We start from the raw sequence: 17,241 nt of genomic DNA, 5'->3' as shown, positions 1-17,241 counted from the left end.
GTAGGTCTTTTCCGCCTGTCGGTTCGTGAAATTTGGAGGTAGAAGAGGCCTCTTCATATTAGGAGCGATTAACGTGGCTTTGCCTTCTTCAGAATAGCGGCCTCCAACTGCGAGGCTGACTGAAATTGTTAAATGCGAGCACATGGAGGTCATCTCCCACAACCCGACTAAAGCCTGAATGACCAGATTCAGGGACCAATATTGTTCAACCACGGTTGCCCAGGGATGTGTGTGATTGGCAGGAGAGGCGGGGCCACCTCCGCCCCGTCGCGTCGGGGCCACTCCCGCCCCGTCGCGTTGGGACCTCGCCCCCAAGCCGTGGAGTAGCATTCCTCAGGCCAGAGGTCTCAGCGCGGAAGGCCTGTGGATTCTGCATCTAGGCGGCCGGCAGAGGCAGTCATGGAGGGCGGTGCCTCCCTCGAGCCCGAGACCACCGAAGTGCTGCCCCAGCACAAGTTCGACACCGGGTCCCTGGAGGCCTATCTAAACCAGCACTTGCCTGGCTTTGGGGCCGAGCCAGAGGCCCACCTGACCGTTGCTCAATACAGGTATCGACGCCGGCCTTCTCCTCCAGCGGAAACAAATCTGTACAGTGTGCTTTTCTTTCTTTGGCCCACGGTGGGTTCGCAATTTCCCTGGTCCCCGCTTCTTTTCCTGCACTGACTCGCTCTGTAGGTGGGGGCTGACGTCAGTGGTCCCCTGCATTTCATCCTGGGTATTTCCAATTCGAGGACAATAATGGAAGCACCACAACATTCGTGAGTCCAGCTATGAGAAGGAATCTTTGTTGAAGGATGCAATCCTGTAACTGGAAGATTCACTGAGGCAATTAAGGTTGGAAGCTTTGTGGGATAATATAAAGAGGTTTTCTCTCAACTTCTGTTATGTGACCGTTAGATCTTTTTTTTTTTTTTTTTTCTGAGAAGCAGGTGCAGTTCCGTTGTAATTGGCAATGTTCTCGAAGGTTGAGTTAATGGCACCAGCTGGTGGGCCTGAATTCTAATCCTAGATCTTACACTTAGCAAATCACAGCACTACTTTGGGCTTTAGTTCTTTTTGAAGTGAGGGAATGGAACTGGATGACGCTCCTGACAATACTGTTCTCCACCATGAATCTGGCTCTGGTCTGTTTTATAATAAACAAATTTTAAAAAAATTTATTCTAAAAGTAGTATTGTGATAAAGGCAGAACTATAGAAACAGTGCTGGCTTCCAGGAAATTCTATCTGCCACTTAATGACTGGGAATGTAAATGTTATATAAACTCCCTGAGAATTAGTTTCCTGATCTGCAATAAGTACTTGCTCCTTTTAATAATTAAATTGCATAATAGTAGGTGAAAGGTCTTAAACACTGTTTACAACACAAGGCTTCTAGGCTGTGAACCTAAGCTGTTTTTTATTACACTTACTTCAGCCTCCAGTATCTATTGGGATGTACCTTTTAATTCTATACCACAAAACTCTCTGATCCATCTCCTTTACCACTATTTTTATTTTCACATAAATCACTAGTCATGGAATACAAATGCCAGTGATAAGTGCCAGAGGCATATGATATTGCATATTGTTGCAGGGAGTATGGCTGGAGTCGCAAAAGATGAGTCCGCAAAGTGCAGTTAAGTGAAGGTCCTCATACTCGAGTCGGAATGAGGCCCTGACTCCAGAATGAAGCTTCTTTTTATTAGGATAATTGCGGAAGACTATGTGCATAAAGTCAGCTAAGCAAGTGTGTTCATCAATCTAATGGTTTAGCTTTTCAAGGTTGAATTTGAGGTTAATTGGTTTCTATAACACTAGGAAGGGTCAGGTGTGAAGGAGGATCTGACCCTGGACAACGTTAATGGCTCTAGGCAATCCTTACAAGCCACAGCACAGCCAGCTGTGTTCAGCTGTGTAAACATGCTAAGGCCTTATACCTTCTCCAGCCCTTCCCTTTTGAAGTCTTTTCCTTTGATACTTCTCTCCTGCATCTCCCACAGCATGTGATACTGACCATGTTTCTTTCTCCAGCTGGGTTCAGCTATATGAGTATAGGCAAAGAGTTGGACTTAAACTAGAATGGGTGGAGTATGGGGGCGGCAGTTGCCTGGGTGGCTCAGTTGGTTATGCAACTGACTTTTGATTTTGGCTCAGGTCAATGATCTTCCTGAGAACCAGCCCCACCAGTTTCATGTTTCACGCTTAGCAGGAATTTGCTTGGGATTTTATCTCTCCTCTCTCTCTGCCCCTCCTTCTCCCCACCCACCCTGTGCATTTACGCTCCCTCTCAGAATAAATAAACATTAAGGGGGAAAAAAACAGAATGGGGGAAGCCAAGCAAATAATCTGGAGAGGGGTTTAATAAGTATATTAAAGATGCATTCAAGAGGGTGGTTATGTAATTTACCATCAAATTTAAACGAGTGAAGGAAGGATGTAGGGGAAGAGAAGCTGAAGGATGCTAAAAGATAGTATGATTAATGAATGGTAGTTTCCAGGATTGAAGGATTGTTGGAATCAAGGTACCAACCAGCAGGAGTGAGTGAAAAGATAATGGTCAGAGATAGAAATGCTTAACGAGGATGGATTATGCAGTGCTTGAATTGGTGTGTAAGATGTGTCCCCTAGAGTAGGTGACTGAAGTAGTATAATGGAAAATATCACCGGAGTAGAAGAATTCAAGGAGCTGACACAGTCCTGAGTGTTAGAATGAACATCTGAGTAGATTTTGAAATTATTAATGAAGATAGGAGTAGTGTAAATAAGAGCAATAGTGAATCAATAGGCAATGAGGGGGAGTGATTTAAGAGCAGTTGGTTGCAACAAGAAAGGGTAGAGTGCAGTAGTCTCATAACATGAGATTCAAAGCTGGATTGAAGGGTTTAGGCAGGAGGGAGGGCAAAAAAGTTTGCAAGTGGCGATGAGTATCAAGAGGGACGTAGACTCCATCTCCAGGCCTACAGGATAGGTGATGTGGGGGAGGGGGGTGGAATCTACTGTGTAATAAGCCTGCAAAGGAAACAGGGGCCTCATGGAACATTCAAGCTTTAGTCACAGCAAGAAGGTGAAGTGTCCATTCAGAGAGTGAAGCTGTTTGTGATTATGCTGAAAGACAGTTCCAGGGGCAAAGAGAAAAGATATCAAGAGTTGGGGGAGGGGAGGGTGGGAGAAGAAGACAAAACAGGGCCTGTGCAGAGCCTTATGGGAATTAGAGTATAGTAGGTAAGTGGTGATATGGGAATCTGGGACTTTTGTTGATGACCTAAACAAGGATAAAGAGCATAAGGGGCATCTGTCTAGCTCAGTCAGTAGAGCATGAGACTGTTGATCTCATAATGGTGGGTTAAAGCCCCACATTGGGCATAGAGCTTACTTAAAAACAAAAAAACAAAACATGATGAGACCAGTCCTGGGGGGTTCATGACAGTAGTGATATAAGTGATGGGAAATAAGAAAAGTGAAGTGTTTGGGACTACAGAGGGGCAGTCTTATACTAAGTGCTCTGGGCTCCAACCCCCCCCCCCCCAACAAATGATGCCAATTTAAAAATAACTTTGTTCAGGGTGCCTGGATGGCTCAGCTAGTTAAGTGTCCAACTCTTGATTTTGGCTCAGGTCATGATCTCACTGTTGTGAGATCAAGCCCCATGTCATTTTTCCATGCTGGGCTTGGAGCCTGCTTAAGATTCTCTTTCTTCCTCTCCCACCCTCTCTCTCTCTCAAAAACAAACAAACAAACAAACAAACAAACAAAAAAAACAAACTTTGTTCTCTAAAATGAATAGCACTTTCCATTTATTTCTCATATGAATAGAATGAACCTGTATTCTCTTCCCCTGTGTGTATTCAAGTATTCAAAATGTCTAGTAATAGCTCAAATATGATTTTTAAAAACTGTCACTGATCTCTCTACAAATTAGGATCTTTCAGACTTCATAACTCTGTGGAATGTGTTATGTTGTTTTGGTCAGCTTGGTCTATTTCTGCATTCATGGTTCCACAACAGGCATCTTCTGTTTGACTTCATCTTTGATTCTGCTTTGATGTGTCTCATCTTCCACCATGGCCTTACTGTTGAAAATATAGGATCAGAGCATGTCCTTAGGGGATATTTTGCCTCTCTGCTTCTAATCTCTAGCTTTGTACTTCTAAGCCTCTTGTACTGGATACTCAATGTTTTCCATGCTCAAACACCATGACAGTGGTCTTTTAATCTTTAATTTTCTTGATCTCTTATTTAGAGCAAATACATTTAAAATGCTGTTAGCATCTGGGGCGACTGGGTGGCGCAGTCAGTTAAGCGTCCGACTTCAGCCAGGTCACGATCTCGCGGTCCGTGAGTTCGAGCCCCGCGTCAGGCTCTGGGCTGATGGCTCAGAGCCTGGAGCCTGTTTCCGATTCTGTGTCTCCCTCTCTCTCTGCCCTTCCCCCATTCATGCTCCGTCTCTCTCTGTCCCAAAAAAATAAATAAACGTTGAAAAAAAAAAATTTAAAATGCTGTTAGCATCAACATCAATAGTTACTTTAGGGGCACCTGGGTGGCTTAGTCGATTTGAATGTCTGACTTCAGCTCAGGTCATGATCTCATGGCTTGTGGGTTTGAGCCCCGTATTGGGCTCTGTGCTGACAGCTCAGAGCCTGGAGCCTGCTTCAGAGTCTGTGTCACCCTCTCTCTCTGCCCCTCCCCTGCTCGTGCTGTGTCTTTCTCAAAAATAATCATTTAAAAAATTAATGAAAAAAAGTTCAATTGTACAACTCTAAAGTGTGCAGGAGGGATGTTTATTAGTTCAAATTTTCCAAACTACTTGTTATCCTGTATCATTGCTCAATTTCATGAATCTGAATGAACACACTAAACTGATTGTCAGAGTAGATAGTGAAGGTCAAAGTCCATTTGGTATGATCTGTGGTATTGCACGTAATCAGAACAGTCATTACTCCACCAGTGGTTTCAATACCAAAGGAGATGGAATGATATCAAAGAGCAGTGAATTTTGAATAGTTTCAGATTTATCCCTGGACAAGAGACAAGATGGCTGCCTACATAGCTGCAAACATAAGTAACACCCTTGTCAGGATTGATGCTTTTTTCTAATTTCTTGCTTTTGAAAGAAAATCCTATAGATATTTCTAAGTTTCTGAAGCTTGGAGATGCAGCTGAAACCACCCAGTAGGATGACCTTGTGGGCCTGAGACTTATCTAGCAAGATGTGAAGAAAGGCTTAAAGAACCTTTTCTCCTTCTCTATGGACAAATTAAGTTAACTTTCTAGCTTTGTTACTCTAGTAACTCCTTAAAGGTGGCATGTCAGCTGTGTTTCTAGGCAACATTACTTCCGGTAAAAATAATATGTAATTGATAAACTGTAATCTAAACTAGAAGTCCTGGAAATGAACTCTAAGTATCTGGTGGGGTACTTTGGGCTTCCCTAAGTGTACCAAGTTCTTGTACCTGCTCATGTCCCTTGCCAGGAAGCTGGGAGCTGTGTCCAGAAGAATGTTACTAGAGACAATAGCTCCTGTGGAACATGAGGCTTCTAAGCCAGGGTGGAACCTATGTGGTCCCATTTCTTAGAACCTGAGCCATCACCAAAGGGACACAGGGGTCACAGAGTAGATCCTAGAATGCTGCATGGATTACTGTGATGCCCCTGCTGTAGAAGTTCATCTGATGTTGCCCTGCTGCAAAACTGCATTTCCTGACTTCATATGCTTCCTCTTCTTCTTCTTTTTTTTAAGTTTATTTATTTATTTTGAGGGGGAAAGAGGGACAGAGAGAGAGGGAGAGAGAATCCCAAGCAAGCTCTGTGCTGTCAGCATTGAGCCCTTATGCAGGGCTCAAGCTCACAAACCATGTGATCATGACCTGAGCTAATATCAAGAGTCAGCCACTTAACGACAGCCACCCAGACACCCCTGACTTTGTATGTTTCCAAGTGAACTAGTGCAGAGGGTAGTCAATTAGGTTTTGTGAGACTGATTGTCTAATCAAAGTCTTCTCCAGCCGAGTGAATTTCCCTAACTGCATACTTAAATACGAAGATTCCATCTTTGTTAACTAAGATTTGGCAAATCAAAAATACCACCTCTTTGGTTATAGCAACACATTTCTTTCGGCACCAAATATCTTGTCCAACTCCTAAACAATAGCTATGGCTATTGGCTTATTGATGATTCTTATCATATTGGTACCATCAGTGTTTTCTGGATTATATGGCAACCTGATGTTTAGAGTGATTAAAGTTAGCCATTACTATGTGCACAGTGTTGGTGATGATCTTCCCAAGGTGGGCTTCTGCATTTTTGGGGGTTCTTTTTAGGAACCATGGTATATATGTACACAGAGGAGAAGATTTTAATTTGGTGAGATTTTAACAGAAATATGTATTTTTTAATTTATTTTTCTGTTGAAGTATAGTGTCACTGGGATTTTTTTGAGACAAAATTTATCTTACATAATATTTAAAATTTGAACTATTTTTAAATATACAACTTAGTGGGTTTTAGTATATTCACAATGTTTTGTCACCAGCACCTCTATTTCCAGAACATTTCCATCAACCTAGAAAGAAATCCTTACCTACCAATTCTGCCCTCCTCCCATCCCTTAGCAGCCACTAATCCACTTTCTGTCCCTATGGATTTACATACTCTGGACATTTCAAAGAAGTGGAATCATACAATACATGGTCTTTTGTAACTGGCTTTTTTTCACTTAGCGTCATGTTTTCAAAGCCCATTCTTGTTGCAGCATGTGTCTGAACTTTATTCCTTCTATGGCTAACAGTCCATTATATGGCTGTGTTACATTCTGTTTATACATCTGTCTATTAATGGACATTTGGGTTATTTCCATTTTGGGGCTGTTGTGAATAGTGCTGCTATGAACATTCACGGACAAGGTTTTATACAAATGTGTTTTCGGTTCCCTTAGATCTATACCTAGGAGTGGAATTGCTGGGTCATATGGTAACTCTATCTTCAATAAAAAGCTTTTTGTTTTTTCTTTTTTTTTTTTTTTCCAACATTTATTTATTTTTGGGACAGAGAGAGACAGAGCATGAACGGGGGAGGGGCAGAGAGAGAGGGAGACACAGAATCGGAAACAGGCTCCAGGCTCCGAGCCATCAGCCCAGAGCCTGACGCGGGGCTCGAACTCACGGACCGCGAGATCGTGACCTGGCTGAAGTCGGACGCTTAACCGACTGCGCCACCCAGGCGCCCCTTGTTTTTTCTTTATATTTCACTTACGTCATTTACTATCTTGAAAGGCTGGTACTTCATATATGATTGCATCATCAAAAAATGCATCAATCAGACTTTTGGCATTAAAAAAAATGTTGTAAGTTTCATTGCAACTTGACTCTTTGTAGCATCACAAATAAATTTTCCCATGTCCCAATAATCAACATAGCTTGAGGTGATCCCATTCTTGACCACTGGCAATGATCTCTATTTTTCCATGTTAAAAGGCACCCACACAGGTTTAGATGGTGCCAAAATCAGTGTTCTTAGATATGATTCCTGGGAAGGATGGGTCTGGCTTGTAGAAGAAAGATGTAGACAATGGAGCTGCTACTGCATTCAATCTGGACTAGTTTTGTCCTTTGCAGATAGAAGCTAAAGGCCTAGGGAGAAACTTCAAAGATTTTTTTTTCACTTCCTATTACCTGTTACCTCAGAGACTGATTCTTTTAATTATTTGTTTAAGGCCTCTCTTTCATGCTTTTGGAATCTTCAAAAGCTGGGTAATTCTAAACTGCTATATTGTGAATGAAGGTGTAAATTGAATAGTTTTGATATCTGGAGGATATTTTTAGTCCATGTGAGAATTTTTGCTCTCCTTTCAGGGAAAGCCAATGCCCTGGTATCTATGAGTTCCTTGGGGCACTGTTGTATCTCCCTGGCCCAGATGTTCACCCTGGTCCAGACACTTCTCTCTTACCAGAATTCTCATTGTGGAGAGCTATACTTAGGTGCTAGCCTTGGTGAAGCATCTGGGGGTTATATCTCTAACAGCAGATGAGGGGCCATTTACCCACCTATTCCAGCATCCTTTAATTAATTTTCTGACTGATCACATACAATCTCTTTTCCCAGCCTTCATTTACTTAGATCTAGGCATTATTCTAGGGGTACTACTGATAAAATTCATGATTTACAGGCAGGGAGTGAGGTCCTCTCTTCTACCTATGTGGATTACAGATTCTCCAGCTGCCACTGTGTTATCATCTGCTTTATATCATCCAAAAACTAGTGTTTTGAGCTGCTGGTAGCACCTCTGTTGATTTCCCAGCACTGAAATTTATTTATTTTCATTTTGTGCTTCTTTTGACATCTTGGTAGCATTTGGGGAAGGAAAATATATCTTTGTAATAGGCCTTTTCTCTACTCTTACCCAGATCAGGACAGTCCAATCCAACCTTTTATCTCCAGAAGGGCTATCAAGCATATGTACTCAGAAAAAAACCATCTGGATCACTTCTTCCTAAAGCACATAAGGTATGGTGTACAAATGCAATAATTCTTTTTTAAGTTTACTTATTTTAGAAAGAGAGCAGGGGAGAGGCAGAGGGAGAAGGAGAGAGAGAATCCCAAGCAGGTTCCTGGCTGATGGCATGGAACCCGACGCAGGGCTCAAACTCATGAAATGTGAGATCATGACCTGAGCCAAAATCGAGAATCAGACATTCAACTGCCACCCAGGAACCCCCCCTTTTTTTTTAATTTTAGAGTACATGAGCAGGGGAGAGGAGCGGGAATCGGGGGAGAGAGGGAGAGAGAGAGAAAGAGAGAGAGAATCCCAAGCAGGCTCCACACTTGGTGTGGAGTCCAACACCGGGTTCGATCCCATGACCCTGGGATCATGACCTAAGCCGAAATCAGGGGTTGGACACTCAACCAACTGAGCCATACAGACACCTCTACAAATGCAAGAATTCTTTGTTGACAAATAAATGCTTTTTATGCACACACACAAAAAAAACATTTTAAATTGCTTTTATTTTTTATTTTTTAAAATGTTTATTTTTGAGAGAAAGCACTCACAAGTGGGGGAAGGGCAGAGAGAGAGGGAAAAAGAGAATCCGAAGCAAGGCCCAAGCTGTCAGCACAGAGCCCAGTGTGGGCTTCAAACTCATGAACTGTGAGATCGTGACCTGAGGCGAAGTCTGACATTTAACCCAACGAGTTACCCAGGCGCCCCTAAATTGCTTTAAAAGTCATCTCATGTTATTAAATAATAATGTATTTTATTTATCAGATGAAAATTTCACTTGAATTGTATCCCTTTTTGTTTTTAAAAAGGACTTGAGGAGGGGTACCTGGGTGGTTCAGTTGGCTAAGCATTGGACTTAAGCTCAGGTCATCATTCCAGCACCAGGGTGCTTACAAACACTTCTGTCACAGCCTATGGCTCTGCTGGCTTCTCTCACCTTGGTCATTGTTTAGTCATGTCCCTGCTCTAGTTAATCTTTATCAACTGCTGCTTTATTACAGCTGTCAAAGTGAGCTGCGTGGTTTCTCCTCCTTAGAAGTCATCAGTCACCGCTGAGTCTGGGGCCAGATGAGTCAGCATCACAGCTCTGCTGTGAGCCATGTCCTGAGGTCCTGAGTGATAGGCTCATATATCTGTCCTGGTTGAGGAGACCCTTTTATCATATTTGGGTTCCTGTTTCAGTGTTAGCTTACGTGTCTTTGCCTCCTTTCCCCATGGTTATCTTGAACTCCATGGCAGCCTTGGATACCAGGAAGGATTCCCATCCTCTGCTTTAGAAACAAATACCTCTTTAGATCTCCAGAAAAGCTAGTGCTTTTCCCTTCTACCAACACTCACTGGCCTCCCCCAGCACCATGTAGCTGACTGTGCTCAGAGCCTTAGAATAGAGACTTGCCTGAGCCCCCTTGAGAGACAGAAAAAGAGAGAAAGAGTAAACGAGAGCGAGCCAGTGAGCCGTGAATTGCTGAGAACATCTCTTTGTGAAATATTATGAAATTTGTGAAATATTGTGGTCAGGAACTGTTGCCTTCATATGAGCAGAGCCAGGATGAAGCCCCATTCATGTGCTATCCTTTAGCCTAATTAAATTTCTTTCTTTCTTTTTTTTTTTTTTTTTTAGTGCTGGCCTAATTTATAATTGTAATAATTGCTATGACTACATGACTACTTTTAAGGAAAATATTACCCCCCAGGTCATTTGTTGATACTGTTTTAAAATTGATTTGTAGGGGTGCCTGGGTGGCTCAGTTGGTTAAGCGTCTGACTTTGGCTCAGGTCATGATTTCACGGTCTGTAAGTTCAAGCCCCATGTCAGGCTCTGGGCTAACAGCTCAGAGCCTGGAGCCTGCTTCGGATTCTATGTCTCCCTCTCTCTCTGCCTCTCCCCTACTCGTACTCTGTCTGTTTCTCTCTCTGTCTCTCTCTCTCTCTCTGTCCCTCTCAAAAATAAATAATAAACATTAAAAATTTAAAAAAAATTTACATATTTATTTTTGAGAGAGAGAGAGAGAGAGAGACATAGTGCAAGCAGGAGAGGGGCAGAGAGAAAGGGAGACACAGAATCTGAAGCAAGCTCCAGGCTCTGAGCTGTCAGCAGAGCCCAATGCAGGGCTTAAATCCACGAAATGTGAGATCATGACCCAAACTGACGAAGCCACTGACTGAGCCACCCAGGCAGCCTAATATTTAAAAATTTTCTAAATAAAATTGATTTCTAGCATTAATGTAAGGTCACAAATCGTTATTAAATTTCTGTGTTTCTAGGGTACCTGGCTGGCTCAGTTGGAAGAGCACATGACTCTTTATCTTAGGGTCAGGAGTTCAAGCCCCACACTGGGCGTAAAGATTACTTAAAAAAAAATTAATTAAAACTTAAATTGGGGCACCTGGGTGGCTCAGTCAGTTGAGCCTCTGACTTCAGCTCAGGTCATGATCTTGCAGTTCGTGGGTTTGAGCCCCACATTAGGCTCTGTGCTGACAGCTCAGAGCCTGGAGCCTACTTTGGATTCTGTGTCTCCCTCTCTATCTCTCTCAGCCCCTCCCCTGCTCATATTCTGTCTTTCTCTCTCAAAAATAAACATCAAAAAAATTTTTTTTAACTTAAATTTCTGTGTTTCTGATTTTTAATAATCCATCATCCTATTTAGATTGATAGAGAATTTGAAGTCCAGAAAGCTTTGTTTTCAATTGGATTCCCCGTTCCCAAGCCTTTACTGTACTGCAGTGATGCTTCTATCATTGGAACAGAATTTTACATGATGGAACATGTGCAGGTAAATTAACACTTAATCTTTATTGTTGCTTTTATTTTTAATCGTGAAAATTAGATGTTAATAAATAATAGTTTATTAGTTAACATTTTAGGTAATTTGCTTTGCAAGGGCTTAAACTTTCATTTGAATTTGAGCACAGGCAGTGTAGGAGGGATGAAATAGACTAGGAACAAATTTAGTAATTAGCAGGTGTTGACTTATTCTCAAATTTTCCTCTAGATGGCAATAAAGAGCTATATGTAGTGGCAATAACCAAACCCTCCAGATGGTGGACAGAAAAATACTACTCCAAAGAGAATATCAATCCCTTAAGAACAATAAATTCAAAGTGTTTAAAAAAAATTATTTTGTAAACTGTAACTTGAGAGTAGTTTTGTCCATTAAGTTCATTTTGGAATATCGTTGTATATTCCCTTTGGCATACATAATCTATTAAACATGTTTCCTAAGTGAATGTTTTTCTAGCATATTCTACAAAGAATTGTTTTTGTTGGAAAACTGTTATCCTGACTTTTTTTTGTGTGGACAATGGGGGATTATGACACTACAAGTAATTGGAGTGAAAAAATGTATTTTGTTTTAAATTATCTATTGTAATTGTTTCTATAGGGTCGAATCTTTCGTGATTTTACAATTCCTGGAGTTAGCCCAGCAGAACGCTCAGCCATATATGTGGCCATGATAGAAACCTTGGCTCGGTTACATTCCTTGAATGTACAGTCGTTGCAGCTGGAAGGATATGGTAGAGGTGCTGGGTACTGCAAAAGACAGGTAATGCGTCCACATGAAGAGCTCCTTTTCTCAAGTTCTTGGAAATAATATCCTTGATTAGTCAAAATAAAAACCCATTATACTTTCCCGAAACTTGGGTATAACTTTTAATATCAACCTTTCTATTGGCTTTTTGTTAGCAGAAAATAATTTTATATTTTTAGATCAGGTTTGTTCAGCCTAAGCTTCTGTAACTAACAACATGTACATGGATGCAAATTTAAAGCTTTTCTGCCTCTTCACTTAATTTATCAATATGTTTTCTATACAGTTTTCCTTTTGAAGTTAACATTTATTAAGCACGATTGTGTGTGTTTAATACTTCCTTAGTACACTGTTAAATATCAAGAAAATAGAAATAAGTTCTTCCCCTAAAGGAACATTTTTTTTGAGAGACCTATACATGAATCTCATTTATGTGAAACTTGAAAATAGAATAAAGGAGTATATAATCTAGTAGTAAATTGTTTGGTACCCATCATGAGAGCTGTTCTATTTAGAGGGTGCATATCAGTGTGCCCTTACTTGGGTGGGGAAAGGTTTGTGGGAGAGATCTGTCTTGCACTGTGTATTTAAGTAAAGAGAAAATCTAGAGTGATAGGGAAGAGATGGTGAGCATTTCAAACCAAAGAGACAGCAAGATCAGATGTGTATGGGACTATTTGCCTATGTCTGTCTGTCTGTCTGTCTTTTTGAGGGGGGCTAAGGGAAGAGAGAAGGGAATAAGATTTAGAGAGTACTCACACTATGCCAGGCCCCATGGTAGGTAGGTTGCTTTTAAAATCTTCGTAATAATCCTAAGACATAGGTATTATTACCCTCATTTTGCACATGAGGAATCTAAGGCTACTGCGTATCAAATAATACGTGAATAAGTGGCTTAGGCATTATTTATACTTGAGTCTGTATGATTCCACAGATGAAGGTCTTTACTGCACTAAGTTGACCAGAGATACCTTGGGCAATGGAGAGAGAACTATGAGCTGATGAATAATATGGTTTCAATTGATGGAGGACTTTGAGTATAATTTGATTTGTTTGTATTTGATTCTAAGAACAATAAAAAGTCTTTGCACTCCTTATACCTGAAATATATTTAGAAGATTCTGTAGGTAATAAGAAAAAGTATTAAAATGAAAAGTAAAAGTCTCCCTTCTTCTCCCAGCCCCCGTATTTCCTTTTTCAGAGATTACTTGTTTCTTGTGACCCTTCCAGAAATCTGCTATACCTTTTATTTGTGTATATATGTGTTTGTGTACATTCTTTTATTCTTTCACAAAATAGTTGCAGAATAGAGGCTAGAACCCACATTTCTTGATCCCTGTGCCAGTATTTTTTTTCCTGATAAAAATCTAAGTTAGTAAAAGGGAACTAGATGGAAGAGAGATTTAAATGTTTTAGGTTCATGTGAACGTCACTTAGAGGGATTTGTCTGGAGCATTGAGGAATGAAACCAAATTTGATATGATTGAATTTTGTTTAAATTTAGAACCTAAGTTCTATGTTCAACTTTACAATTTTTCTTATTTATATATCTTTAGGTATCAACCTGGATAGAGCAATATAAAGCTGTAGCTCATCAGGACATCCTTGCCATGAACCAGCTATTTCACTGGCTAATGAAAAACTTGCCAGATAATGACAATGAAGAAAATTTGATTCATGGAGACTACAAACCAGATAACATAGTTTTCCACCCTACAGAGGTATTTAAGCTGTATTTATAATAAATTAATTAGGTCTTAGCACTTTTGACTTGGGACACAAGTACTAGCTAGATATTCCCTTCAGAGCTCCAATGGAGGCCAACCCAACCCAACCTCACTCTTCCTCTTTGGTACTGTCTTCACCACTCAAAAGTTTCAGGAATGAGTCCTACAGATTTTATGGCATAGGTAACTGCCTACTTTTAAGGCCAAGTGCAATCCTCAGGGTATCTGACTTACTGCTTAAAGAGGATTTGGGAACTTACATGCATGTCACTGTTTTCTTCAGAAAAGTTTTTCATCTACAACAAGTATTTAGCTTACCCATATTCTTGCTCTTTTGGTTCACCTTCAGTTCCCTTTTCTTATCTCATGAAGAATTTTTAATGTGACTATTATAAGCTCAGAGAGGACAGAATTCCAAACGCCTCTTTTGACGGTTTGAAAGAATTATATGAGCTTAACGTGACCTTGCTCTGTGTAAAATGTACACAGTGTCATCTTTATAAAAGTTTCAAACAAGTAAAAACTATAATCTCCCTCCACTGAGCAGAGACTGTGAAGTCTGGGATTGGAGGAATATGGTGGGAGCGAGGAAACCATCTCAGTCCTCCTCATTACCTGTATGCCATTGGACAAGATATTAATTCTGACATTAATGTGAAAGATTTATAGTTTCCTGAATCCTACTTGTTAAAAAGAGTTTTTTCTGGGTTCATTAATTTTCTCGGATGCTGAGATGTTTTAGGGCAGTAAGAACTGCTCTGAATTCGCGTGCTAAGCTTCTGGATTTCATGTTCTTTCCATACAGGAAGAGGACAGGAGAAAAATAGCATTGTAAATTACATTGCTGTCATAATTCAAAGTAGTAGTGTATCAAGTAAGAATTCAAATATAGCATAAAGACATGAGCACATTCACCAGCAAGACAGAAAACATAGGAAAGTAAATTTTGATATTAAAATTATGTGTATGTAATTATAAATGTGTATGCGTAGACTTTTGTTAATGGCACTGATGAATTCTGAAATAACTTTGTTAAATATAGATTAGGAAAATTAAAGAATGCTAATTAATAACTTGGAAAAAATTTTAAAAAAATTTTTTAACGTTTATTTATATTTGAGAAAGAGAAAGGGAGACAGGGAGTGAGTGGGGGAGGGGCAGAGAGAGAGGGAGACACAGATTCCGAAGCAGGTTCCAGGCTCTGAGCTGTGAGCACAGAGCCTGACGTGGGGCTCAAACCCACGAACCGTGAGATTATGACCTGAGCCCAAGTTGGTTTCTTAACCAACTGAGCCACCCAGGTGTCCCATAACCTACAAAAAATTTTAAAGCTTATACCCTTAAACCTAGCAGGATCAGGCCTGTATTTGATCTGTACCATAGAAGTGTCTAATATTTTAAGAGCCTATCTTTGAATAAGTCAGGGTTTTCTATGGGTTCTGTAACCATGTACTTTTCTACTCATTGCTTAAGCAAGGAAGGAAAAATTCAGACCTAGATCTCTTGAATTTTGTGTCATCTACCAAGATGTTTAAATTTAGGATTAATCATAATACGCTGAAAATAATGGCAAAAACACTAAGTACTAAATGGTTACTCCCTTTTAATTTTTAATCTCCTATTAGAAAACCACTTCTTCTTTTTTTTTTTAAATATATGAAATTTATTGTCAAAATTGGTTTCCATACAACACCCAGTGCTCATCCCAAAAGGTGCCCTCCTCAATACCCATCACCCACCCTCCCCTCCCTCCCACCCCCCATCAACCCTCAGTTTGTTCTCAGTTTTTAAGAGTCTCTTATGCTTTGGCTCTCTCCCACTCTAACCTCTTTTTTTTTTTTTCCTTCCCCTCCCCATGGGTTCCTGTTAAGTTTCTCAGGATCCACATAAGCGTGAACACATATGGTATCCGTCTTTCTCTGTATGGCTTATTTCACTTAGCATCACACTCTCCAGTTCCATCCACGTTGCTACAAAAGGCCATATTTCATTCTTTCTCATGGCCACGTAGTACTCCATTGTGTATATAAACCACAATTTCTTTATCCATTCATCAGTTGATGGACATTTAGGCTCTTTGCATCATTTGGCTATTGTTGAGAGTGCTGCTATAAACATTGGGGTACAAGTGCCCGTATGCTGATGTATCCCTTGGGTAAATTCCTAGCAGTGCTACTGCAGGGTCATAGGGTAGGTCTATTTTTAATTTTCTGAGGAACCTCCACACTGCTTTCCAGAGCGGCTGCACCAATTTGCATTCCCACCAACAGTGCAAGAGGGTTCCCGTTTCTCCACATCCTCGCCAGCATCTATAGTCTCCTGATTTGTTCATTTTGGCCACTCTGACTGGCGTGAGGTGATATCTGAGTGTGGTTTTGATTTGTATTTCCCTGATGAGGAGCGACATTGAGCATCTTTTCATGTGCCTGTTGGCCATCCGGATGTCTTCTTTAAAGAAGTGTCTATTCATGTTTTCTGCCCATTTCTTCACTGGATTATTTGTTTTTTGGGTGTGGAGTTTGGTGAGCTCTTTATAGATTTTGGATACCAGCCCTTTGTCCGATATGTCATTTGCAAATATCTTTTCCCATTCCGTTGGTTGCCTTTTAGTTTTGTTGATTGTGTCCTTTGCTGTGCAGAAGCTTTTTATCTTCATGAGGTCCCAATAGTTCATTTTTGCTTTTAATTCCCTTGCCTTTGGGGATGTGTCAAGTAAGAAATTGCTACGGCTGAGGTCAGAGAGGTCTTTTCCTGTTTTCTCCTCTAGGGTTTTGATGGTTTCCTGTCTCACATTCAGGTCCTTTATCCATTTTGAGTTTATTTTTGTGAATGGTGTCAGAAAGTGGTCTAGTTTCAACCTTCTGCATGTTACTGTCCAGTTCTCCCAGCACCATTTGTTAAAGAGACTGTCTTTTTTCCATTGGATATTCTTTCCTGCTTTGTCAAAGATGAGTTGGCCATACGTTTGTGGGTCTAGTTCTGGGGTTTCTATTCTATTCCATTGGTCTATGTGTCTGTTTTTGTGCCAATACCATGCTGTCTTGATGATGACAGCTTTGTAGTAGAGGCTAAAGTCTGGGATTGTGATTCCTCCTGCTTTGGTCTTCTTCTTCAAAATTACTTTGGCTATTTGGGGCCTTTTGTGGTTCCATGTGAATTTTAGGATTGCTTGTTCTAGCTTCGAGAAGAATGCTGGTGCAATTTTGATTGGGATTGCGTTGAATGTGTAGATAGCTTTGGGTAGTATTGACGTTTTGACAATATTCTTGAAAACCACTTCTTATAGGATTAAAGTTGTCAAACAGGTGTCAACTTCATTTAGATAAGCAGAATATTCAGTAGTTCTTCCAACTATTTTTTAAAAAAGAAACAACTTCTAGAGGCACAGCATGAAGCTATTTCTCTGCAATACCAATTTGTGACATGTATCTTTTATTAGAGTTATATGGTATCTAGTAAAATTTCTTCTACTTTATACCCAATAATCTCATATTTATTAGTTAAATTT

At 40.4% G+C, this 17,241-nt stretch overlaps 1 protein-coding gene across 1 annotated transcript in view; it reads left to right on the top strand.

The window, feature by feature from the left end:
- The first annotated feature begins 22 nt into the window (after window positions 1-22).
- ACAD11 (acyl-CoA dehydrogenase family member 11) overlaps window positions 23-17,241 on the top strand; it is a 93,828-nt gene continuing 76,609 nt past the window's right edge. Inside the window, exons 1-5 of the mRNA XM_030328936.2 lie at window positions 23-548; window positions 8,382-8,481; window positions 11,125-11,250; window positions 11,860-12,021; window positions 13,563-13,727. Coding sequence (XP_030184796.1) covers window positions 400-548; window positions 8,382-8,481; window positions 11,125-11,250; window positions 11,860-12,021; window positions 13,563-13,727 — 702 coding nt within the window. The 5' untranslated portion in view covers window positions 23-399. The remainder of the gene's footprint in view (window positions 549-8,381; window positions 8,482-11,124; window positions 11,251-11,859; window positions 12,022-13,562; window positions 13,728-17,241) is intronic.

The sequence above is a fragment of the Lynx canadensis genome, chromosome C2 (genome assembly GCF_007474595.2).
Source record: "Lynx canadensis isolate LIC74 chromosome C2, mLynCan4.pri.v2, whole genome shotgun sequence".
NCBI classification, from domain to species: Eukaryota; Metazoa; Chordata; class Mammalia; order Carnivora; family Felidae; genus Lynx; species Lynx canadensis.
Note: the sequence above shows the minus strand (reverse complement) of the source record. Positions and strands in the feature narration are given on the sequence as shown.